At 37.4% G+C, this 27825-nt stretch overlaps 1 protein-coding gene across 2 annotated transcripts; it reads left to right on the plus strand.

The window, feature by feature from the left end:
- Positions 1-1945: 1945 nt before the first annotated feature.
- LOC103444501 (protein RGF1 INDUCIBLE TRANSCRIPTION FACTOR 1) lies at positions 1946-4642 on the plus strand. 2 transcript variants are annotated; one of them, XM_008383429.3, is made up of 5 exons: positions 1946-2485; positions 2683-2821; positions 2975-3193; positions 3347-3562; positions 3816-4642. In XM_008383429.3, exons 2-5 carry the CDS (start codon positions 2819-2821, stop codon positions 4134-4136), a joined length of 759 nt encoding a protein of 252 aa, XP_008381651.1. In that variant the 5' UTR covers positions 1946-2485; positions 2683-2818; the 3' UTR covers positions 4137-4642. The 2 variants fall into 2 exon arrangements, with proteins under 2 accessions (XP_008381651.1, XP_008381650.1); XM_008383428.3 differs by having other exon boundaries at positions 1982-2485; positions 2658-2821.
- The last annotated feature ends 23183 nt before the right edge of the window (positions 4643-27825 follow it).

Raw genomic sequence — 27825 nt, forward strand, 5'->3', positions numbered from 1 at the left:
CACCAATTCCCCCTTAACATGTCTCCCTTTCCCTCTTTTTATTTTTCCATTTCCTGTCATCCACGCCAGCTGCCAAAGGCAGCTTTTCCAATCTGTCCCCGCGTGCTTCTTGCTTTCCCCTCTATTTCTTTCACTCTCTCACACGCTGCCTTGGATTCTTTTCACTGTTTTTTTTTTTATTTTTTTAATTTCCTTTTTCTTAGCTGCCCCAGCAGCTCCCAATCCTTTTCCCTATTTTATTCTTATTCCCCTTCTTCTATCACCCCCGTGTCTCACGCTACCATGTCTCTCCGTTCCACCTTCCCATATTTTATTTTCTTTCTCTGGCAGCCTCTTTTGATTCTTCTTTATTTTTTTCTTTTTTTTTTTTTTTAACCTGATAGGTTAAACTTTGACGAATGAAGATGTGCAAGTGAGAATATAGTTAATAAGGTATAAACTGCATGAGTCACTCAAATCAATATGAAAAGGGAACAAAACCTAATATGCCAGCGAATGGATAGTCCCACAAAGAGAATATACTTATTTAACAGGTCAGGACTTGAAAGACTTATTCGCCACATCACCATAAAATTTCACTTGTTCTATTTTTATTTTCTTTGCATAACAAATCCTATAAACACAAAAATAATGTAAATAGCTCAAAAATATAAGGAACTAACTAAGAAAAGACGAGTGAATTCGAAGTAAAAATATATATAAATATGATCCGATCATGCGCCTACGCATTCGTGACGATAAATTCGATAAGAATAAATTAATTAAATTAAGACTACGTATTTCACAACAATCGCAACGCAACTTCAATCCACCTCAAATTGAATTCTCACCCCAGCTCCCTCTCTCTACATCTCTTTCGCTCTTGAACCCGCGAAGTAACCCTCAGCTCGCTTCCCCCTTTCTCTTTGACAAAAGATACTTAGTGAATAAAAAAAATTAAAATTTTTTAATTACACTAGGACTCAACAACCTTGCTTTACCATGAGCTCAACGAAATCACGACCATCTGATTCCCGTCTGCACGCAAGGTCCATTTCTAATGTCCGCACCTTATAAACGCCCAAGGTTTTCAAAGAAAGATTAATGGTTGACCATGTTTCACAATCACAAACAATGTCCCTAGACCCAGATGGTACTAAAGTGACGGGTATTTGACGGTTACCTCATTAGTCATTTCTTTTCTATGACTTTGGCTTACAACCATTCATTTGTATATTTACTTTGTAAAATAAAACAAAGCAAAAATGAGAATCCTAAATTCACGCTAGATTCCTTAGCGCAGAGGAGCATGCTGATAACGTGTTGTGGCCTATTTACTGACAAGGGAAGAAGGTGTGCGGTAAGGAGAGAGAGTGGAGAAACTGAGGGATTTCTCTGTGTATATGAGATGTTGTTATTCTCCCTACACAATGCCTTTATTTATAGTAGTAAAGAGGAAAGGGATTACTTGTCCACCAAGTAAATACAATTCTATAGGAAAAGAATAACTAGTTATCAAATCAATCTAGGATTTACAGGTTCACATTTTATTATAATATCGGTAACAAATCCTAAATTTTTTTAGTTTGGGCTCATGCTTGGAGTGTGTAGGAAACACAATTTGGTATTTTAGGAAACACAAATAACCCCTTATTGGGAGAGATTCTTTTATAAAACCCTAAAGATTCATCGGTGCTCTAAAATAGATTATGTCCATTACTTTTTCCTTCTCATATAGAACATTTCACTGGGGATGCTCTAATGACCATGTTTCCGATAAACTGAAAATTTCCTTTGTACTTTGACTACCACTGGAAAAGGTTTGGAGTTTGGACTGGATCAGATACGCACTCTAAGCTGAACATCATGCATTTGTGGCGGCGTTGAAATCAAACATCTGTAAATTACAAAAGAGGGCCCACTTTGCCAAACTTTAAACAAGTGGCCCACCCATAGCCTATCAATCGAACGGTCAAGGCACAAACAGGAGGAGTGATCGGACGGGTAGTAAAGGAGGAATAAGCTGCGAGAGATGTATGCATTCAAGTCCATGGAACGTCGATACATTCGTATGTAACTGGGCACGTTTCCTTTCCACTGTCCAGCTCCTCCTCCTCCTCCTCCACCTCTTATCAGTTTTAACTTTCCTTTTATTTATTTTTTTCATGTTGTTTATTTTAAGAATAAAAAGTTGATTTATAAAACCAGGATTTTAAACGACCGCCTTATTAATTTGATTAGCAATTAGACTAATTAATAGAGCACCTGGTTTGTTACCCATATTCCGGTGATTTCTATTTTAATTAGGCATATATATAAATGTAGATAATATATAGTCTAGTTTGGCGTACTTGTGTCAGAGCGGCGACCTCGTGTTTTACCCTAGAACAACTAGTTGTCCTGGAAGACTTGCAGTAGTACTGGTCCTCCTTTGCTCTCCCTCCTCTCTCTCTCCCCACTGCCGATTTCAGAACGCCTGCCTGCCTGCCTGCCTTCAAGTTCTAAGGTCTCATTTCGCTATCTTTATCTTATCTCTACATCTACATAGTCTCTCTTAATTGTTTTCTTTTTTTCCTTAATTTCACTTTTATATAGTTATAATAGTCGCAATACGATCTCAGAGCTTTTTTTTTTTTTTTTTTTTATCTGTGTGGTTTTATTTCTGTTTAATTTGTTAGGTTTTCTTTTCTTAATGTCTGGAAGTGGAAATGGAAGTGGAAGGTGAAGGGTTTAATTAGTTTTGGAAGAAGGAAAAGAAGCTGGACGGATTCGGAGTTGCTACCGACAATCAGCAAGAGAAGAAGAGGAAGAAGATAAAGAGCATAAACACAAGAGAGCCATGGTACTAATTCAATATCTAATCTCATTATTTATTTAATTAATTACAATTTTACCGCATTGCTCAATTTGCTCGATTCCTATTGGCTTGTTGGTTCGTATGAAATTGTATAATTGTCGATTATGATTTGTATGATACTAATTATGAGTGAATCAGGTGAGTTCAATTCTACCGATGGGGCGAATTGGGAGCGAAGAAGACGATGCAATTTGTCCGGCTTGGCTAAAACCAATGCTAAGAGCACACTACTTCGTCCATTGTGAGATTCACGGCGATTCCAACAAGAGCGAATGCAACATGTTCTGCTTGGATTGCATGGGGGATGCTATCTGCCCTTACTGTTTGATCCATCACAAAGATCATCGCGTTGTCCAGGTTCCTTCCTTCTTCATTGCCTTCAATTTCTTGTTAATTTCCCCTTTTTCGTTGTTGTTGATTACCGTTGAGTGTCAAGACTTGATTGGGATTTCATGTGTACAAGGACTAATGTGTGGTGTGGGTGGTTTTGGTTTTGTTTCATGTCCGTAGATAAGACGGTCCTCATACCATGATGTGGTCAGAGTGAATGAGATTCAGAAGTACATAGATATATCTTGCGTGCAGACGTACATCATCAACAGCGCAAAGATTGTGTTTCTGAATGAGAGGCCACAGCCAAGGCCCGGAAAGGGAGTCACCAACACTTGTGAGATTTGCTGCCGAAGCCTCCTCGACTCCTTTCGGTTCTGCTCTTTGGGTTGCAAGGTATCCCTTTCATTTCCTTTCATTTGTATAATTTCATTGTTCAACTTTGCCATTCTTCGTTGTATTGTGTGGTGGTTAATTACTTTGGAATCACATTGGATTGAGCACTAGTTTGCACCCCCTGCTTTCTTCCCTGTTATCTTTTCTCTCCATTGTGGTTATACTTGACTGTGCTACGCATTGGGGTTGAACAATTTCTATGATTTTTGTTTGATTTAAATCCCACTTAATTATTTTGGTTTGCTATTCGTAGCTTGGAGGAATAATGCGCGGTGACCGGGAGCTCACATTTGCAGTGATGAGAACAAAGCACAGCAGGGATGGTTTCTATGGCGGGTCAGAATCAGATGAATCAACAACTCCAAAGAAGATAACGAAGACAATGCATATGTTCAGCCGTCTGATGAATGAGAATGCACTTAATTACGAGCGTGGGACTCATGTGGGGGAGAGAACTACCTCAAGTTCGGGTGATGAGGAGGGCACTGCCAATCTTTCTCCATCCACTCCTCCCCTTTACAATCACCACAATGCCAGAAGACGTAAGGGTATACCTCATCGGGCACCCTTTTGATTAGATTCCCATTCCCACTACTAAGTTAAAGTAGATAAATATATAGATACATACACATATGTTTATATAGTGAATCATCGGCATCGACATACAGGTAGTTTTAATATGAAAGTTGGATCAAATAGAGGTGCACGTATGAAGAATCAAATATAGAAGTATTAGGTGATGGAGAAGTAGCATGGCTTTTAATTATTAGCTCCGGTGGAAGGAACGGAACAGGTCGATGGTCCCGTAATCCATCAGTGTTTCTGTCTGGGATTCTAGTTTGTAAATGAATCAGAAGAAACCGTAGGATATATATACAACAGCTTCTAGCTACTACCCTCTCTGGCCTGTACAGAAATATTGTGGGTTCCTTTCTAGTTGCTGGAAAAACAAAATAATGGTCGAGTTTGAGTGGCAATATATGTGTGCGAATGTATGTATGACATGTACAGTAACAGAAGACATTTTGTGCATATAGATGGTGTGTTTATGTGAAAGCAAAAGCATGTTATTCTGTTGAATGTTTGATTGTGTTTGGTGTGCTTGGTAAGAAATTAGAGAAAAATATTAACATCTGTCATGGCACCATGTTGAGATATTTAATTAAATTCATAGAGGATTAATGGTGAAACTGGAATTTGAGGGCAAGTGCGAATGTGTCGAAAAAGTACGGCACCTCAGATATATATATTCTTGTTATAAAACTGAATAGTTTTAGCTTGGAAAAAATAAAAAGTATTTCTAGGGTCATGTTTTAGCCAAACGAATTTGTCTTGCCTTTGGTGTCGATATTCTAAAGATTGTAGTATTTTGTAGATTCGAGATTCCGAGTCCGATTTTCGCCTCACTTGATTAACACATACATGGGGCGATTAGATGGTCACCAGATTAAGGTTAGATGATCACCAGATTAAGATGCTCTCCCTCAGGTGCCCACAGAGGAGATAGTGTCCTTTGAAAAATTAAAATTAAAGAGGTTTGATTAAAGTAATTAGCAATGTAGAATTTTAATGGTTGCTGATGGACACAAAAATGAGAAAGGCAATGCCTGGTAGGCTTTGCGGACGGAGTAATGATTTATGGTTTGATGTTGGACTCATGGAAGGAATTGATCTACCTAAAATGGGAATTAGGAGAGAATGATTGTCTAAATGGAAACGAATTAGGTTAATTGAGATGATAAAGACGGTGTTTTGGATATTTGGAAGACGAGAAGAGGGAAGTTGCTAATGCTACTGGTGTATCATGGAAAACAAACGAGAAGGAAAAGCTTGGTAGACACGGAAACCCCGCACCACCATAACCACCGGAAGAGGATCCTCTCCTGAGCTCTGGATGGGATCCTCCTGATCGGCTCATCTGGACCGTTCAAATTTAATCCAACGGCTTTAAACAATAAGCTTTCTAAAAGTTATAATAATTGCAACCGTTGGATTAAATTTAAACGGTCCAGATGAGTTGGTCAGGAGAATCCTCATCCTAAGCTTAGAAGAGGATCCTCTTCCACAACCACCATCACGACAAGGACAACAAGTTTGTCAGGTACACACACAAGTAACTCTTCTCTTCTCTTCTCTTCTCTTCAGATGCTCTCTCTCTCTCTCTCTCTCTCTCTCTCTCTCTCTCTCTCTCACTGATGGAATAATTAATGGGAAAATTAGGTTCACATCCTTCTTTTTGTTACTCCATTGATTAAAATCCTATTCATTTTCAATTTTTGATCAAGGTCCTTGGGTATTAATAACATCATTAATTATTTGAATAATAAAATATTTTTATTTTTAAATATATTCCTTTTGTGTTAAAAATATTACAATTAGTATATTTATATTTATGGCTAAATTTTTTATCATATATTTTTATTTTTAGTTTGTACCAATTTTTAATTTGCAAATATTTTTTAATTTGTACCAATTTTCTTTTCATTTTTAATTTGTACCCATATATTAGTTTCTTTTTATGCCCATATTTTTTAAAGTTTTATTTGTGTGTGTACACATGTGTATACCATCACGTGACATTGTATATTTAATCAATGATAGAAAAATTACATATGGTATATTTATGTTTTATGCCTAAACTTTGTATCATATATTTATATTTTTAGTTTGTACCCACTTTTAATTTGCAACATTTTTTTTTAAAAATTTGTAGTATTTTCTTTTTAGTTTTATTTTGTACCCATTTATTAATTTCTTTTAGCACCTATATTTTTAAAAATTCATTTGTACTCATAATTTTTAATCTTTTATTTGTACCCTAATTTATTTATAATGTACCCATTCTTCTTTATTAATGTACCACTTTGTTATATGTGAAATGTACCAATTTTTTTTGTAAAATGTACCAATTTTTTTAACACTATGGATACATTCTTTTGCCATTTATTATTTCTTATTTTTACATAGTTTTTATCCATTTATTCAATTAAAATGTTTGAATTTTTTTATTACAACTGTTTCTAATAGTATTATAATGAGGGATTTTAAATTTATAGGATTATAAATCTCATAAAATATCAAACAATTAATGTCAAAACTATAAGAATATAAATATTAATAGTAATTGTAGACATCGAAATTTCGGTAAATAAATGTTGACCGATAAATCAAAGTGTCAACGCTCATGTATTACATAAATTTTACACGTAGCGTGTGACTCAATGAAAATTGAAATGAGTTGGAAAAGTCATCAAATAGGACACATGTCAACACCTCGCAGAAACGACTTATTTCATCTGGAATATTATATTCAAAATTAGGCCTTGGAAAATTCTATAAATACAAGCCCATTTCATTCATTTGGGGGGGGGGGACCAATTCATATTACACCTTGAAGCTCTGAAGCTCTAAAAACTCCGAAGCTCTCAAGCATCCAGGTTCCCGAAGAATCAAGAAAGCCTTCTTCGTTCTTCGTTCATCGTTCTTCCAAGATCAAGCCCCGACGGCCCTTGAAGAAAGTGTTCTTCGTTCATCGTTCTTCCAAGATCAAGCCCCAACGGCCCTTTGGATCAACAATCATCCACCAATTCAAAGATCAAGCCCAAAAGCCCCTTTGAAGATCCGCTCAAATCCACCTTCAAGATCAAGTCCACGGCCCTTGAAGTGTTAACTACATTGTAATATTTGGGAATTGAAAGAAAATCAAGAAGAAAGATGAAGAGAAGAAAGATCAATACAGAGAGTTTGAGAGAGAAATAGGTTTTGTATTAACTAATCAAATGAAGATTACACATACTGTTTATATAGAAATCCTAACTACTTTAACCAAATACTAACTACCTAACTATATTACTAACTGTATTACATTTTTACCCTTAATACTCTCCCTCAATCTCAACTGGGATGACCCAGTTTGAGATTGGAAAAACAACTGCAATCACTGTTATGAAACCAGAAAACAGAACACAGAGGACAGAAAGTTCAAAATACTTCCAATGAGCAATAGCACATTGATTATATCTACTCGCTTTTTTTTTTTCTTGGTGGCCACATGCAATGCTGAATTGCCGAACTTGTCTGGAAGCATGACAATAGCTGGATCTGCATCGACAATCAACCTCACAACTTCACTACTAACACCTTTTACTGCCATATGCAAAGCAGTTTGTCCTTTCTTATCATTTCTTCTTGCTAGTTGTGGATCCCTTCCAAGCAAAGTTTTCACAATTTCTACATGCCCCTGCCGTGCAGTAAGATGCAATGCAGTCTTCCCATTGAATTAAACAGAACACAGAGGATAGTGCAATTTCATACTCATCATTCAACTTCCCAAAGAATTTCAGCCCCTCAAATTGATTTCTACACCGCTGTAGCTACTGTTTTTTTTTTTTTTTTTTTTTTTTTGCGATAAGGTTTCCAATATTTCACAGTCAATAAGCTTTACAATCACAGAAATCAAGAAACACAACCCCTCTTTGGCAATCGGCCTTCAATGAAGAAAGGGAAAAGAACTGCACTCCGGTAATCGGCCTTAATGGAGTTGCACACAATAACAACAAACAAAACTTTTCAAGAACGTTACTCCGGCTATCGGCCTTTAAGGAGTAACACACAATACTTGAAACAGAACTTTTCACTCCGGCTATCGGCCTTGTGGAGGAAACATAAAAAGGGAAATGGCTATCGACCTCTCTATCCCAACAAACAATTAAAGAATACCCAACAGTCAATCAAAAAACCAATCTTTCACTTAGAAGAAATGGCAATTGGCCTTCATATTCTTCAAAATCAGTAACTGACTACCAGCCTTAATACAAGAATTAACAAAGAATTCCTCACTGAGACAATCAAACAAACAGTTGGAGTGCATAAAGAAAGATGAAACCTGAATCTTCAGTTCTTCAGCAACCATTCAAGATAGCACAGCGAAAGTAGCAATGATCAATATTGAATCCAAATACCCCAAATATCAAACTGATAAGAACTTCAATCTTGACCTAAAGAACGCTGAGGAAGCAAACCAGAACCCATCGCAGGAGCTCGGTCTTCTCGAAGTCGACTGGGTTCATATCCAATCCAACCCACCAATGGCTTGCACCCAGCAAACCCAGCACTCTTCGAAGGACGATTTGAAGGAAAGTAGTTGATGGAAATTGCAAGATACCATCGTGTCCTGCCAAACAAGCAACTCGTGTGCATACCATAAATTGGTCAAATATATATCACTTTGCTGAAATTTTATTGACACATAAGGTCGAACACGTGCTAGGCAAGAACCCATTAGAGAGAAAGAATACACAAATTCCAGAATCTAGCAAACAAGAATCACAAGATTCTGGTGAAGCAACACCAAATACTGAGGAAAACCCAGATCCCAGCAAAGCAGCAGAACATTGTCACCCCACTTCCATATTCCAATTCGATCCCACACCCTGAGCGCACGACGCCGTTTCACCTATGAAGAATACAGAATCAGGATGGGGTCCAAGGCAATGGGAAGTGGAGTCTGCAACATCGGTTTCAACACCTGAGTTTGATGAGAAAACAAGCACAAGTAAACCCACTGAGAATCAACTTCAATGCGTCCGGTTCCGGTGAAGCGAGTGAAGCAGAAGCACCAAAGCTCACGAAACCCAAAAACCCAATGAACAAGAACAAGAAACCTAGAAAGTAATAGAAATATCGCGGAAGCACAAATTTATCGGAACATCTAATGAAAATTTGGAAAGAAACTAAGCTAGAAAGATGAAAAATAATGGGAAATGGAACCACCAGAATCCATGGCGCGAGCCTGTGGTTCTGATACCATGTTAACTACATTGTAATATTTGGGAATTGAAAGAAAATCAAGAAGAAAGATGAAGAGAAGAAAGATCAATACAGAGAGTTTGAGAGAGAAATAGGTTTTGTATTAACTAATCAAATGAAGATTACACATACTGTTTATATAGAAATCCTAACTACTTTAACCAAATACTAACTACCTAACTATATTACTAACTGTATTACATTTTTACCCTTAATATGAAGAACGTTCATCCTTAGATCAAGCCCAATGACCCTTTGGATCAATCACACATCCACAAATACACACCTTACGGAGATCGAATCAGAGGATCAAAATAGAGAGAGATTGTAACCCAAAATCATCAAATACGAATATTTGTTTGTGCACGTTGTTCTTGTCTCTTTCGTTTCAGGAATTTTCCGTGTTCACAGTAATATAATGAGGTGTACAAAGTCAAGGGACCTTGATCAAACTTTGAATACTATTAAGGTTTTAATCAAAGAATGTTAAGGATTAGGGATCGCAATCAAATTATCCCATAATTAATATTAGAATAATATATATGGAAAAATGAATAGGAAGAAGGTAGAAACAAGTGGATTAACGAGGGAGAGCCGTGAGGAATCTGACCTCTCTCTCATCCATTCGTTTCTTGGGCCTTCCGTTCCATCCCTGCCCTTTTTATCTCTTATAAATTCCACTAATTATTTATTCGCTTCTTAATTTAATTTTTGGTTATTATTAAAATTAGTAAAAGGAAGGACAAATATGTGTGAGATGGTGGGAGCTGAGGGGAAGAGATGGAGATGAGATGAGTGATGAGTGAAGGCTGCCGCGGCGGCTGCTCTTGTGTCGTCACTTGTCTTGGTGCTCAATAACTGCCACGTGTGATTCATCTCTGCTGCTGGGTGGACACGTAGCACTCTTTGGAGGGAAGGGCAAGATGTGGTCGGGCCTTTATCTCAGTGCGGATAATTCTTTACATTTTTTTAATATTCAAACTTTCTTCTGTTTTTATTTCTGGTCCGCAACTTTTCTTCAGTTATCTAAAACACTCAAAACTTAATTCGTGGCATTTGTCCTGTCAAACTCCATTTTCTTTCATCTTCCCTATCTTATATGTCAGGGTCATCGTATGCAAAGGTAGCCGTATGAACCCCTTAACTCACTAATTGGGCCCAACTAAAGATCCAAGTTTGGCCCAATTCTCTTTTTCTGTTACTCTACCCAGATTCCTTTGGCCCGTTATATCTCACCAACAATTCCAGCGGCCCAGCGTCGGCCCTGTTTTTTTTTTTTTTTAAATCAAATAATTCCCACCCATATTAAAAAAAATAGAAATTTTATTTGAAATCGTATCTCTCTACACATAACTTACTCTCTACACCCGTCTTATGTTTAATTAAACTACCAATATCTCATTAAACTCTCATTTACTACCTAAACTATACTCACAAACCCAATTCACTATGTAAATTTACCTTTACACCTATTTTAAACAATAAAACCTAAAAATCCTAATGTACTGAAGCTAGACTCCGGCAATTGGTGCCTACATGGTGGAATGGATTACCGACGATCCGTCCTTCTCCACACTCATTTCACAGCCACCATTTGACTTCACAAAATCGACATGTAATTGAAGCAGCAAGGGGTTAGATTTTAGATGTGATTAGGTTTGGTCATAAGGCATTGCTCAGTTATAGTGAGAGATCAAGTAGTTCAGGATAAAAGTCGGGGTTGCATTGTATCCAGCCATTATTTCAAATTAAAACTATAAAGAAAAAAAAATAAAAAATATGTTCTCTCCGGCATGGTTGTAAAATGTGCTAGGTGCTAGTTGGGCAATTGGGTGGGACCTAGGCGCCTAGACGAACTAGGCAGATTTAAGTAAATTTACTATTTATCATATAAATAAATGTCTTTTTACACCTAAAAAAAAACTTATATATATATATATATATTAAAAAAATATGAATATTGTTATAAACTTCTTGTTTAAGTGTGATGGTGTAAATCCTAGATTAGATTTGATTCTAGTTATTCTTTCCTATATTCCTTGGAGGAGAAGGATTTCTTCTCTCTCTTATTACTATAAATAAAGGCACTGCATAAGGGTGAATAACGCACATCCTCTACACAATTCTACAAACACTTCTCTCTATATTTTCTCTATGCGACGCCAGCCCCCCTTCCCCTATCAGTTAAATATAGGCCACAACATGTTATCAGCACGCTCATACTGCTTTGCTTAGGAATTTGATGTGGAAGCTTTCTGCATCAAACCAGTCCATCCATATCATCACCTAATCAGGTTCTTCCAAAACAACAGTTTTTATCTCGATATTTTTGCAGCCCTGATAGCATAAACATTCACCATAATGCATGACCCAACTTTACGATTTTCGAATTTAAAATTCTACATAAATTGAGTTTGCATTATATCCATAATTGTTGAATTATGTGAATTTGATATTTGCCATGAATTCCATCAAATATATGTTCATTCATTAAAATTATTTGTCAATATGCATTGAATTATAATATGAAAAAAATTGAAATTTTTTAGGGTTTGTCGAGCCTATTGAGTCATGATGCACCGGAGGCCAAACCCATGCTCCATCTGAGACGACGTCGTTTTGGCATCGAACCCATGACCCACCGCCGCCTGTAGTTGGCCACCGCCTCATTGTCATTTTTCTGGGACATCACGACCTGCGGTTGTGTTTTAGGACCAAACCATCGTCGACTAAGATGGATTTTCTTGAAAAAAACCTATCACCATCAATGAATTTTTCGAAGGATTCTTCGAATCTTCAAGGTTTCTCGGACCCCCCCCCACATCGAAACTTAGGTTTCCATCCAAAATTTGGGATCTAATCAACCCCCCCTCAGTACATCGTCGTGCCGTGACCAAACCAAGGGAAGTCGCCTGAAGCAACGCCAGAGAGTTTTCTAGTTTGAATCCAACACCCAATGTTGCTGGGGTGTCCTGGGTTTTCCAGACCCGAGTCCTAGTAGGCCTCAGACCCTCGGGCTTGCATTGCGCATCACCTTTTTAGGCTTGTTGTTTGCTTTTGCTACCATGGCCCATATCCAATTAGCCTATTGGGCTTATCTGGACTCCCGGCCCACGTAATACCAGCCCAAGTCGATTTTCTGGTGTTCCTCCATGTCCGTGTCACACCGGATCCCAACCTATGCACTGGTGTATCCGTGTACGTATCACACCAGATTAGAGCCCTTCACGAGCTTTTGTTTTTGGGCTTGCACTTGTAGCCCATTCATTTTGTGATGCTGGGCCTGCTTGCATGCTAGGGCCAAGCCCATTCCAGCCCATTTTTATTCCTGGACACACGATTTCAATTTGCTTAGCCCACTCGTGGGCTTTGGCCCATGATTTTGGGCCCCGAGCTTAATTGTTTATTTTTTTTAGACAATTTGGGTTTTATAATTTTTCACCCACACTTTAAATTTAGCCCGAAGTCGAAATAATTAATTTAATTATAATTATATACCTGAAGTTCTATTTGCATATTTTCTTGTTGAATATTTCTGTTTATATATTTGCGTTTGTCTGCAGGAGCATATGAACCTGAAGTTCATAATTATTTTGAAACCTGAAGATTCTAGAAATATACCTTGTTTGAAACCTGAAGTTGTCCTCAAAAACATAAACTATGAAACCCCGAAGTTTTTTCTTGCAAATTTAGACCAATACATGTCTATTAGAACCTGAATGCTCTACTCTTATGTGAATGGATTGATTATTCTCCATTACACTAACCACATCTTGTCCATTTATTTTGGAGGTCTCTGGAATGAACTACCTCAAGTGGGTCCAAGATGTGATGCTCCATTGCAAAGAATTTGCGTCCCGCCATTGAAAATAAGACGGACAACCCGGTTGGTGAAGTTGAGAAAGCCACTGCCATGATCTTCATTCGAAGACATATTCATGATGCACTGCAAAATAAGTACCTTGCTGAGGAGGATCCACGAGCACTATGGGTAGCTTTGGCTGATCGTTTTGATCACCAAAAGGACATCTTCTTGCCTAAAGCAAGACATGACTGGAAGCATTTGCACTTCCAAGACTTTAAGTTTGTGAATGAGTATAATTCTGAAGTTTGTCGAATCCTATCACTTCTTAAGTTCTGTAATGAGACCTTCAGACCTTAATAGAAGAGGATCTCTTGGAGAAGACCTATTCAATCTTCTCTGCCACTAATATTGTCCTGTAGCAACAATATAGGGCTCAGAAGTTCACTAAGTTTTTAGATTTGATCTTTGTTTTACTTCTTGCTGAAAAGAAAAATCAGTTGTTGATGAAAAATCACCAAGCTCGACCTACCAGGGCAACTGTTGTGCCTGAAGCACATTATAGCACAAACAAACACCCCAAATGCCAAAATAGGCATGGTAGGGGAGGCCAGAAGCCACCTCGTCAATGTCAACAGAGCCAAGACCCATCTAAGGGAGGAACAAGAGCCTAGAAGCACCTTAGCCTTGCTCTCAAGGCCCAAACTTCAAGAATAAGGGCAAAGCACCTGAAACCATGGATGCGGACATGTGCTATCGTTATGGTTCAAAGGACTATTGGTCCCGTGTTTATCGAGCTCCCCAGAAGGTTGTACCTAAATATCATTCTTGTCCTAAGAAGTTTGAATCAAACTTTATGCAAGTGGACGAACCGGATGAAGGAAATATTTGTAAAAACATGTTCATTTCAGCAACATCTATAGCATGCTATTAACAATTAAAAGGCGGAATCATGCTTGCATGCACTTAAAAACAAAACATTAACCATGAAATTCAAAGCCTAGTAGATTGGTGAACCAAGACTCAACTCAAATCAAAGTGAGTTGAGAAATTATACCTTTGTAGATTCCTCTTTGCATAAGCAAAGGCTAATCACCCAAAGAGAGAGAATTCATTCCTTGCATCTTAGATCTATGGATTTGGATGGATAAAATAGGTTTCTCCAAGTTCCCAAAATTGAGAACCTCTAAGTCTCCACACCAAGGATGGATTGATGAAGAAATGAGTGACTTAGAGGAAGCAAGATTGCTAGTTAATTTCCTCTTGAAGGAATATTTTGTGAAAACATGTTCATTTAAGCAACATCAATAAGCATGCAATTAACAATTAAAGGCGGAATCATGCTAGCATGCACTTAAAAACAAAACATTAACCATGAAATTCAAAGCCTAGTAGATTGGTGAACCAAGACTCAACTCAAAACAAAGTGAGTTGAAATTTATACCTTTGTAGATTCCTCTTTGCATAAGCAAAGGCTAATCACCCAAAGAGAGGGCCTTCATTCCTTGCATCTTAAATCTATGGATTTGGATGGATGAATAGGTTTCTCCAAGTTCCCAAAATAGGGAACCTCTAAGTCTCTTCACCAAGGAGAGATTGGAGAAGAAATGAGTGACCTTGGAGTAGTGGGATTGCAAGATGCACCCCCAAGGTGGCCGGCCTCTTTAGAGAGAAATGGAGAGACATGTTCTCTCCAATTTTCTCCAAAACAAACCCTAATGAATTTTAGGCTATAAAGTCATATTTATACCTTTATTCATTTGAGTGGCAAACTTGTAAATAAGTCCAAGTTCACTACCCTTAGCATCATGGCCGGCCCTAGGGTATTTTTGGGCTAATTAGGCCTTTGTGAATCATTATTCATTAAGTTGTCATACAACTTAAGTCAATGGACTTGACGTTCAAAGCCCATTGGGCCTTAATGTCTAAAACTATCCCGAGGTCTTTAACGAACTTATTTGTTTGATTAATTAACATATTAATTAATCCTTGCCATAAATAAATGATTAAACCATTTAATCATTCTTACTCATCTCCATTATTTCTTCAATCTCCACCTTACACGGTGTGTGATCCATTAGGTTCCTTTTAGCGAGGCAGTGGGCGATTAAAACCATTTTATATCGATTGTGAATTGAAACTTACTTTCAATTCTCCCTTTAGTGATTACACACGTTTAGGGCTTCCACAAACCATGAGTGACACCTTGCAGCATATCATGGTTACCCAAGCTAATCAGAAGAGGTAGAGAAAACCTATTCAGTTTGGGATTACAAATGCAATACGGTATTTCTCTAATACAATACTCTTGACCACATTGTTTGGTTTGATAGTTTATTTATTCATGTCTACCATCCAATGTGATTCGTGTGCTTATATGATTACCTTGAATGTGATTTAGAACGACTTTTCTAAATCTCATTCATACTCTGGCCAGAGATTCTAAATCATATCATAGAGTATTCTCCCTCAAACAGTTTGAAGGTTAGAGATCCCTTGTTGCGCATTCACTTGCCTCCATGGTTAAGTGGCTTAACCCCAACGATGCCATGGACACCCCGATGGGGTGACTTTGACATAATCAAAGATCAAGGACTTAACCACAAGACAACTGTGATGCCTCAGGTCAAAGGACTACTTTGCATTATCCCAACCATGAGTTCTCATGTGACATGAGTCTGAGAACTCTTCGTTGATCGCGTTCAGTGAACTCATTCTCTACTGAGCACCTACGTACTTGTCTTGATGTCACACACACCAATGACTCGAGACTAGTCACTCTCCCTGAGAGAAGACATAGCACGTACCGATCTTTACGGACTGTCAATGCTCAATTGGCAATCCTATGATCAGGAACATTTAGGATGTGTCTACGAAAGAATGGTCTCATGAATCTAACTTCATTAGATTACATTCTCCCAATCACATATTCCTTGGACTTTATCGTTTAAGCATATAACATTTATATGAGACGGCTCAAACAATAATCTTTGCCCTTTATATTAAACTAGATTAGTTTAACATGTGAAATGTCCGTAAAGCATCATCACATGATTGGTTTTAGGGCACATTTCCAACACCTCTAGGGTGGCCGGCCTCTTTAGAGAGAAAAGAGAGCTTTGTGTTCTCATCCTTTCTCCAAAAAAACCCTAAATGAATTTTGGCTATAAAGTCATATTTATACCTTAATTCATTGGAGTGGCAAACTTGTAAATAAGTCCAAAACCCACTCCATCTCTAAATGGCCGGCCATAGGGATTCATTGGACTATTTGGGCCTTTGTGATTCATTATTCATTAAGTTGTCATACAACTTAAGTCAATGGACTTGACGTTCAAAGCCCATTGGGCCTTAAGGTCCAAAACTATCCCGAGGTCTTTAACGAACTTATTCGTTTGATTAATTAACATATTAATTAATCCTTGCCATAAATAATTAAACCATTTAATTATTCTTACTCATCTCCGTTGTTTCTTCAATCTTTACCTTACACGGTGTACGATCCATTAGGTTCCTTTTAGCGAGGCAGTGGGCGATTAGAACTCTTTCAAACCGATTATGAATTGAAACTTACTTTCAATTCTCCCTTTAGCGATTATACATGTTTAGGGCTTCCACAAACCATGAGTGACACCTAGCAGCATATCATGGTTACCCAAGCTAATCAGAAGAGGTGGAGAACCTATTCAGTTTAGGATTACAAATGCAATACGGTCTTTCTCTAATACAATACTCTTAACCACATTGTTTGGTTTGATAGTTTATTCATGTCTACTATCCAATGTGATTCGTGTGCTTATATGATTACCTTGAATGTGATTTGGAACGACTTCCTAAATCTCATTCATACTCTGATCAGAGATTCTTAATCATATGATAGAGTATTCTCCCTCAAACGGTTTGAAGGTTAGAGATCCCTTGTTGCGCATTCACTTGCCTCCATAGCTAAGTGGCATAACCCCAACTATGCCGTGGACACCCTCCTGATGGAGTGACTTTGATATAATCAAAGATCAAGGACTTAACCACAAGACAACTATGATGCCTCAGGTCAAAGGACTACTTTGCATTATCCCAACCATGAGTTCTCATGTGACATGAATATGAGAACTCTTCGTTGATCGTGTTCAGTGAACTCATTCTCTATCGAGCACTTACGTACTTGTCTTGATGTCACACACACCAATGACTCGAGACTAGTCACTCTCCCTGAGAGAAGACACAACACGTACTGATCTTAACGGACTGTCAATGCCCAATTGGCAATCCTATGATCAGGAACGTTTAGGATGTGTTTACGAAAGAATGGTCTCATGAATCTAACTTCTTTAGATTGCATTCTCCCAATCACATATTCCTTGGACTTATCGTTTAAGCATATAACAGTTATATGAGACGGCTCAAACAATAATCTTTGCCCTTTATATTTAAACTACATTAGTTTAACTTTGTGAAATGTCCGTAAAGTATCATCATATGATTGGTTTTAGGGCACATTTCCAACAATCTCCCACTTGCACTTGAGCCAATCAGCTTGGTCATCAGTGATGATACCTCTTCTGTAGTCATTTCATAAATGGCTGAGTAGTAGGCCTAGACAATGGATATCTATATGTTATCCATAGAAGCAACCTTGAGAATAACGACATCACCGTTATACATGATTCTTAATCATGTGGTTCAGTCTCTCATTTGAATTCGGATCTTGATGAGACCTTGATTCCCTGGCTTGAGCTATCGCCCCATTAGGGTGGTAGTGTTGGTACACTAGAGACACTTTCTGGTTAGAATCGAATAGAGAGTTCATAAATGAATTTTCCCATCCAAACAACAATGTTGTAAGCTTCTATATGGCAATATATATTTTGCATTCATAATGGAACATACTAAAGTCATTACTTTTAATGTTTCCATCCAAATATCTCTTTAGTCATAATAAAGAGATATCTGATTATCTCTTCATTCATAATGAAGAAACATCCAATGATGGATTAGATTCATAATCTAATACATTTACGCTTCCTTTACGTTACTCTAATTCTTCCTCATTCTTTGAGGAATCTATCCTTTAGTATTTCTTAAATACTTAAGGACTCACTTGACAGTTGCCATGGTTCTGATCCTGGGCTTGCACTGATATCGTTTTGTACCGTTCTAGGTACAACTCATATCAATGTTTTTCATACAATATGAAATACATAAATCACCTTTCTGCGTATGCATAAAGGATTCTATTTACGCATTATTTCTTTGGGAGTCAAAGAGTACGTTCTCTTTGAGAAGAGCAACTTCTTAGTCTAACTAGAGTTGTCCTCTTAATTGAAGTTTATCATCATATGAGAAACTTCCTAGCATATTTTGTCTATTATTAGGGCATGATATAATCCAATTATATCCTAAAATCTATCAATATAGATTTCCATCCCATGTATATAGACTATGTCTCCCATATACATTCTATCTTTATATAATGTTTTTAAAGTCATAACTTTAACGAAGAAGTATTCTTTTCATTTCCAAAATTAATATATCATATATGTGTATATATATATATATATATATTTTGATTTAGGAACATGATTAACTCCCACTAATCTTTTGTAAACCTAGTAAACAAAAGATTCATTTACATCTTTATGAGAAATCAAACAATTTGATCTTTCTCTCATAAGACGCTTATAGCTCCCACTAGCTTGCTAAGATCTATGATGGATGGATCTCTACAACTTACATGTCTTGTGATTTATAGTTTTAGACATATATTATCAAGACTATCTTAATAATGGTTTCGGAAACCCATATTATGTCCAAACATTGAATCACCATTTAGTTGTAGCTAGCAATCTTCGAATTAATTGAAACCAAGACTATCTCAAAGATGGTTTCTTCAAAGTCAACCATTCTCTTTGATTGTAGTCACCTTAAGCTACCAATTAGCTTATGAAGGTTTCATTATTTCGGGTCAAATGGTACTTTACCATTTCCTTGAGTATATATATACACTCAATGTAGTCATAAGGATTTTCATTCTTATTTCTTTCGAATTAAGAGGTGCAACTCTATGACATAGTCATAAAGTTCAAACCATTCAACTGAGACGGTTTATAAATCCTTCTCGACTACCTTGGAGCTTTTGGTATAGGAACTAGGTTGTTATATTTGTTGATTATTATCTTGTCTCTCAAAGAACCCATTCTTTGAGTTCTATCTTTCATTCATTTGCTCTTAGGCAAATCATATTGTAAGACTACAATGAACTACCCAACAAAACAACATTTGTTAGTTGGTTTATGGAAGCGATATCCAAAAGTTAATTTAAGGATATCCCACAAGATTGTTATCAAACAAATATTGCTTATTAGCACACAACCCCAAATCTTAACATGCTTGAGATTTGTCTTTCTTTCCAACTACATCTTATGGAGTTATGAAAATTTTGGAAGATCTTCTAATTGACAATCATATTGTCTTAGAAGCATATATCCTATATATGGGTAATTGATAACATCCAACGAACTAAATCTTATTCAAGTTCGTTCTTCTCCTAATGGAGAAATCCATTATCTTTTGATGCTTCTTTCCTTGATATCTTTCAAGGAAACTGTTCTAAAGTGTTACCTTATCTTGGATCAAATCTAAGGAGGTAAATACTTTAGACGTCTTACTCATCAACTTACATTTATTGAATTCTTTGAAACCTTTTGCAAAGTATTCGAACTTGTGTTTATTCAAAATAAACTATAGTCCAACCGAGAGTGATCTTCGGTGAATGTCATACAACATGAGTAGTATTATGTTGTGGACAAGTGCCACTAACATCTAAGTGAATTAACCTCAACAACTTTGTGATTCTTTCTTCTTTCCAAAAGAATAAAGATTCGAACATTTCGCCTCTATACAATATTAACAAGAAGGTATTGGATCCGGATCTAACGATCCAAAGCATCCATCTATGACCAATTCATAATTTATGTTTTAGAGGTATCACAACTCAGTTGGGATTAGTCACTATCTTGCAACCTTTTGGGTTTTAAGCATCATTATATTCTAAACAGTTAACACTACCATATCATCTCTACTATAGAGACAATCAATTAGATTACTATAATCCAATCATTGACTAATAAAGAACAATGTTTTGTCAAACAAAACATTCATCCATCTCTACTATAGTGACGGAATTAAGTTCCTTAAAATTGGAATGTAAAGACAATCTTTGGTTTTTCCAATTTCTTTGGTAGTTCGTATGAGGAAGTAAGTACTATCTGCTTTCGCAGAGATCTTTATTTTATTCACGTTCCGAATGTGAAGCACCTTTTCTTCTCTCATATATCTTCTACTTCTTATTAGTCACACTTTTACAACGATTGTAAAACATAGTTACTAATACGGAATCAAGCATTCAAGTAGAAGAATCAACTGTTTTGAACTATTCAAGAACAATTTACAACACCTTCGAAAGGTGTGTTCTTGACACTTGCAAGACATTTCTTGCAAATACCCCTTCCAATGTCCATCCTTTCATAAAGAAAGTTTGTTCCCTTGGAGTTTATTTCGCTTTCTTCATTTGACTTCTCCTTTGACTACAATAGTCATGGTCCCTAAACTCCCACTATCTCTCTTGAAACTTATTTCAATTGTGTTATACACATCAAATGATTTGGAGAGTGTGTGGTTATTGTTCACTAGATAGCTTACAATAAACTTAGTGAACCATTTGGATAGGGACACAAAGGTGAAGTCCTTGCCTAGTTTCCGTTTCTAGAAGTGGTTTAACACTTCAACACTCAATGATTCAAAATCATCATAAGTCCATGTCGATGGACTATTTTTGTCAACCAACCATTATGTTCTAAACATAATTACAAATTTTCAAGAGTTGTTCAAGGCAACTCTCATTTCTTCATACAACAATTTGTAAGTGAAGAATCATGGCACATAAAGTGTCCATGCCCTTGTGCTTTCTTCTTAAGTTCCTTGTTCATGTAACAAAGAAACAAGCACTAATGTTTGCGTTAGTTAAGGGTGAAGGAAAAATTTTGTCCTAGCTAAGAACAAGTATGAACATTTGAATACATATGCAAGCTATTAACACTTTAAAGTAGGCATGCATCCAAAAACAATTCATAAAACCCATGACTTTCAAAGCCTAGTATATGGTGAACCAAAATAAACTCTTTAACAACATTAAAGAGAAGTAAAGATTTAGTGATTCTTTACCCTTGAAGCTCATTCTTGATTACACAAGGGATTCACCCAAGTGGAGGGCCTTCAAGTCACCTCCAAGCTCCTTGAATCCTCCTTGTGTTTTCCTCCCTTTAGTGCTCCTTTGATGATTTGAGGAAAAAGGATTTGTTCTCCAAAACACCAAAAGCTTGATGTCTCTAAGTCTCTTCACCAAGGTTGTATCTTGTGAAGATGAATTGGATGACTAAGGGAAGAAGAGATTGCTAGATGTCCATCCCCTTAGTGGCCGGCCTCCTTAGAAGAAAATGGAGAAAATGTTTCACCCAATTTCAACAAGAAAAACCCTAATTAGAAAATAGCTATAAAGTTGCTTTTATAACCTTTTCTTTGGTGAGTGGCAAACTTGTAATAAAGCAAACTTTGCCCATTCACCCTAATGGCCGGCCATCCTTTGTTATTGGGCTAATTTGCCCATTTTGTGTTAGTTGTCATACAACTTAAACATAATGGGCCTTGTGGACCAAAACGCTTTTGGGCCCCGAAACCCAAAACCAACATATAAGCCCAATACGAACCTTTCGTATAATTAATTAACTAATTAATTAATCTTGACCATTCTTCAATTAAACCATTTAATTGCTTATCCATTTCATTTGATTTCTTCACATACATCCTTACTCGGTGTACGATCCATTAGGTTCCAATTAGCGAGGCAGTGGGCGATGTTACTCTTAACTATCGATTTGTGAATTGAAACCACATTTCAATTCTCCCTTTAATGATTAGTGTTACCTAATCATTTGGGCTTCCACAAACCATGAGTGACACCTAGCAGTATGTCATGGTTACCCAAGCTAAGTAGAATTGGTTGGAGAACCTATCCAGTTACAACTACAATGCAATACGGTCCTTCTCTAATACAATACTCTTAATCACATTGTTTACGTGATAGTTTGTTTCATGTCTACTATCCAATGTGATACTTTCCTATATGATTCCCATGAATATGATTTGGAACAAACTTCCTAAGTCATATTCATTTGCTTTGGCCAAAGACTTTAGAATCATATCTTAGAGTATTCTCCCTCCACCAAGGAAGGTTAGAGATCCCTTGTTGTGCATTCATATGCCTACATGACTAGATAGCTTGACCCCAACAATGCCGTGGACACTCCAAAGGAATGCCATTGACAGGATCAAAGATCAAGGACCTAACCATTAGACATCGATGATGCCTCAGGTCAAAGGACTACTTTGCATATTGTAACTTTAGAGTTCATACATGACATGTATGTTCGAACTCTCTTTTGATCGTCGTTCAGTGTACTCGATTACTCTTTCGAGCACCTATGTGTTTGTCTTAGTGTCCAACACCAAATGACTTGAGACTAGTCATACTCACGCTTGAGTCAACACAACACATACTAACCTTAGGGGATTGTCAATGCCCAATTGGCAATCCTATGGCTAGGAACATTTTAGGAATGAACATAAGAGAAAGGTCTCGATAATCTAACTCACTTAGATCACTTATCTCTTAGAACAAATATATTCCTTGGATTCTCTTATTGCTTAAACACATGATACAATAAATAGTGATTAACAATAAGATTTGCCCTTCATTAAACATATAAAAGTTTAATACATTAAGTATTCCAAAAAGCTATTACATCAAATGAGTGGCTTTGTGGGCATACTTCCAACAATCTCCCACTTGCACTCAAAGCCACCTTCCCATGTATCTAATACCCATCTTTTCCATATGACGGTCAAGTTGGATCTGAGACATTGGCTTTGTCAGTGGATCTGCTACGTTATCGGCTGAAGCAACTTTGAGGATGTTGATTTTCCCCTCGGCAACATATCTTCTAATGACATTGAAGCGTCTGTCAATATGCTTGTTCTTTTAATGTGCCCTGGGTTCCTTGGCTTGAGCTATCGCCCCACTATTATCACAGTACAAAGTTACTGGTGATGTAATGGTTGGAACCACCCCAAGTTCAGTGATGAACTTCTTCATCCAGAACGCTTCTTTGCCGGCTTCAGCTGCAACGACATATTCAGCCTCTGTTGTGGAATCAGCAATTACACTTTGTTTCTTGCTCTTCCAACTGACAGCCTCACCATTCAGAGTGAATACATATCCGGAGTTGGAACTTCTATCATCGACGTCAGATTGGAAATCTGCGTCTGTATAGCCTTCCACTCGCAACTCTGATGCTCCTCCATACATGAGGAACATGTCCTTAGTTCTTCTTAAGTACTTAAGGACCGTCTTGACAGCTCCCCAGTGTTCTGATCCTGGGTTAGATTGATATCGACTAGTAATGCTCACAACATATGCAATATCTGGCCTTGTGCATATCATGGCATACATGAGACTTCCTATGGCTGAAGCATAAGGAATACAACTCATTTGCCGTATCTCTTCAGGAGTTTTAGGTTCCATGGATTTAGAAAGGTGAATTCCATGTCCAACAGGAAGAAAACCTTTCTTAGATTGTTCCATCTGGAACCTACTTAGCACCTTATCAATGTACATAGATTGGGATAATCCAGTTAATTTTCTGGATCTATCACGATAGAGCTTTATCCCAAGTACATAAGATGCATCTCCCAAATCTTTCATGTGGAAGGTTTTGGACAACCACACTTTTACAGAAGAAAGTACTGCAGTGTCATTCCCGAATAGTAATATGTCATCTACATATAACACTAGGAATACAACTGCATCCCCAACGACCTTTTGATAAACACAATTGTCGTCTTCGTTTTGAGTAAAACCAAACGTTTTGATCTCATTGTCGAAACGAATGTTCCAGCTCCTGGAGGCTTGCTTAAGTCCATAAATGGACCTTTGAAGCTTGCATACCTTAGTCTTTTCAGACTTGGACATGAAACCCTCGGGTTGAGTCATATAGAGCTCTTCCTCTAGGTAGCCGTTCAGAAAGGCCGTCTTCACGTCCATTTGCCATATCTCATAATCATGGTACGCAGCTATCGCAAGCAAAATCCGAATGGACTTAATCATGGCTACAGGAGAGAAGGTTTCTTCATAGTCAATCCCTTCTCTTTGCCTATAACCCTTGGCTACTAGTCTAGCCTTATAAGTCTCCACGTTCCCATCAACGCCTATCTTCCCCTTGAAGACCCATTTGTTTCCAACAGGTACAATACCTTCTGGAGGGTCTACAAGAGTCCAGACCTGATTTTGATACATGGAATCCATCTCGGATTTCATGGCCTCTTGCCATCTCTTTGAATCAATGTCGGACATTGCTTCAGAGTAGTCTCTAGGGTCCCCCTTTGTTTCATTGTCACCTAGAAGGTACAATTCATCAAAGTCATTGTCTAAGCCATACCTCTTAGGTGGCTTACTAACCCGTTCAGATCTACGTGGAACTAGGGGTTCAGGAACAGGATTGTCAATATGTCGAGTGCTCGTTTGTGGTTCATTATTAATCTCATTAATTTCCATCTGTTTGCTTATAGTTCCTTTGAGAACAAATTCGTCCTCTAGAAACTTAGCAGTTCTGGCGACAAAGACTTTCTGGTCGTCAGGATGGTAGAACTTATATCCCATAGTTTCTTTAGGATATCCCACAAAATAACATCTTACTGATCTCGCTTCAAGCTTAGTAGCTTCAAGCTTCTTGACATATGCTTCACAACCCCAAATCTTAACATGTTTAAGACTTGGCTTTCTTCCATGCCATATCTCATAGGGCGTTTGTGGAACTGACTTGGAAGGTACTCTATTAAGCAAGTAAGCTGCTGTATATAGAGCGTATCCCCAGAATGTTACTGGTAGATCAGCGGAACTCATCATAGAACGAACCATGTTCATCAAGGTTCGATTTCTCCTTTCAGAAACTCCATTAAGTTGTGGAGTTCCTGGAGGAGTCCACTGTGATATTATTCCACACTCTTTGAGATAATCTAGGAACTCATTACTTAGATATTCACCCCCTCGATCCGATCTTAGGATCTTTATCTGTTTCCCAGTTTGCTTCTCAACTTCATTCTTGAATTCTTTGAACTTTTCAAAGGATTCTGACTTGTACTTCATAAGATACACATAGCCAAACCGAGAGTGATCGTCGGTGAATGTGATATAGTAGGAGAAGTGATCGGATCATATTTATATATATTTTTACTTCAAATTCACTCGTCTTTTCTTAGTTAGTTCCTTATATTTTTGAGCTATTTACGTTATTTTTGTGTTTGTAGGATTTGTTTATGCAAAGAAAATAAAAATGGCACAAATGAGTTTTAAATAATAAATTCGTCGAAAATTGCTTTAGTCGTTCTCATTCTGTCATGGGTTATTGGTAGAATTCTGTCACGGATTATAGGCCATGGAAGTTAGGCTAAATTTATTAGGTATGCATTAGAAATTATATGACATTAGAAATTATATGATATATCTAAAATTGAAGTGTTTTGCAGTTGGTGAGTAAAGAAAAGAAACAAAAAGAAATAAACCTTGCAGCACTAGAGAGTGGGAAGGTAGTGGAACGGAAAGAATAGCAGAAAATAGGAGGGGGGGCCTCGGTGAGAAGGGGGCTGTCTTGGAGCTGGAGGGAGGAAGGCTGCCCTTTGGCAGCGAGGTTAGAGAGACAGAAGCGGGAAGGAGAAAGGGGCTGCCCTTTGGGCAGCTCGCAGAGACGCAGGAAGGAGAGAAGGTCAGCAGGGACGCAAGGCAGTGTGACGCGGGGGGAAGCTGCCATTTGGCAGCGTGAACTGAAGAGAAGGACTGACAGCAGCGGGCAGGTGGAAGGGCAGCATGAGCTGGATAAGACACGGGAAAGCTGCAGGAAAGGAGAGGGCGCCAGCGAGGCACAGTTCACACGGGCACGAACGCAACAGATCACCTTCTCTCGGTTTAATCTTTCCAAACTTCTATTTTATTTCTGTTTTAATAATGTGTAAATAAACTTATTTTGGCTAGAGGTTAATTCAAAGCCATGAATATATTTGTAATATGAATTGATTACCTTCGGTTGTGATTTCATAAGTTGTGAATTCAATTTACTTATCCGTTCGTATAAAAACTGATTTGTGTATGTTGGTTGAGAGTGCACGCTTAATTTACATGCATGAATTTGATGCTAGAATATAAGTGAATTTCACCTAATCGTTATGAACTTATATTCACAAGTAGTAAAGGTTGCTAGTCACAATCACGTTAAGTAAATTCTTGGCATAAGTTTCATGCAAATCATAGTAACGAGTGTCCCGTCAATGCTTATGTTTTTCATAAAACTTAATGATTCTTGCTTGTATCTCTATTATGCAACTCATGTAGGGAACTTGTAGGGAATGTTTTGGGTTGTCGTATGCAATCATCCAACCCAATAACTTGTGGAAAAACTGAGGGTTAATTAGTGCAATTCACGGTTAATTTGGGGCGTTGAGTATTCATAGCTTATCGAAAAGCAACTGGAAATCATTTTGTATGCAAGTATAACATGTGTGGAGAAGAACCCTCTAGCTAGTCCGTCATTTATCATTTTACCTTAATTTTATGTTTTTGTCAATTTTGTAATTTAATTAAGTTTAATTTACTTTTCATCAAAACCAAACACCCATCCATTATTAAATTATATTATTTAGTTAGTTTTCTTTATTGTTAGTCTTTTAATTTAATTTCCGTCCATTTCAGTTCCTAGTGTTTAATTTAATTGTTTTCATTATTTTGAGTCATTTTAAGTGTGTTTCGAGTTATTAGAGTTTTTCGCCTAGTTTTGTGTCCTTGAGTCTTATTTAATATTTTTAAATTAATTTAGAATAGATTAGCAATCCCTCCTAATCCCCGGCCTAGAACGATACCCTACTTACAACTATACTACAACTGTCAAAAAGAGGGTTTAATTTGTGTGTCAAGTAATTTTCACTTCAAGAAGCCTCCTCTCGACGTAGTAGACATAGGTCCACATACGTCAGTGTGGATTAACCCTAGAATTTCAGTGGCACGCTCTCCTTTTCCAGTAAATGGAGATTTGGTCATTTTCCCTTTCAGACAACATTCACAAGTACCCATCTGGTCATTACCCAATGGGTGGATATATCCGTCTTTCGACATCTTGCGAATCTTATCAAGGTTCACATGTCCAAGTTTAAGATGCCACGTCTTTTCTTGGTTAACATCTTCTCTAGCCCTTTTGGGTTTCGAGGTATTCCCGCTTTCAATACAGTGCAACCCACTATTCGTCTCTAGGTGAAAAAGTCCCTCTATCATATTACCATGAGAGATAATACGACCGTTCAAGTATAAAGTGAAACTCATTTTGTCAAACAATACTGAGTGCCCATCTCGTAAAAGCTTAGAGATGGAAATCAAATTCTTTATACATGAAGGAAAATATAAACAATTTTTAAGTTCCAGGACTTCCCCAGAGGGTAGGTTAAGCATGTAGGTGCCTATTGCTTTTGCAGAGATTTTAGTGCCGTTCCCAACTCGCAC

This window comes from Malus domestica, chromosome 16 (assembly GCF_042453785.1).
Source record: "Malus domestica chromosome 16, GDT2T_hap1".
NCBI lineage: Eukaryota > Viridiplantae > Streptophyta > Magnoliopsida > Rosales > Rosaceae > Malus > Malus domestica.

Bases quoted from the DNA above. Each gene is read 5' to 3' on its own strand.
- LOC103444501 (XM_008383429.3), top strand. The intron at 3,194-3,346 runs GTTCCTTCCTTC...TCATGTCCGTAG, and splicing joins AAGATCATCGCGTTGTCCAG to ATAAGACGGTCCTCATACCA. The intron at 3,563-3,815 runs GTATCCCTTTCA...TGCTATTCGTAG, and splicing joins TCTGCTCTTTGGGTTGCAAG to CTTGGAGGAATAATGCGCGG.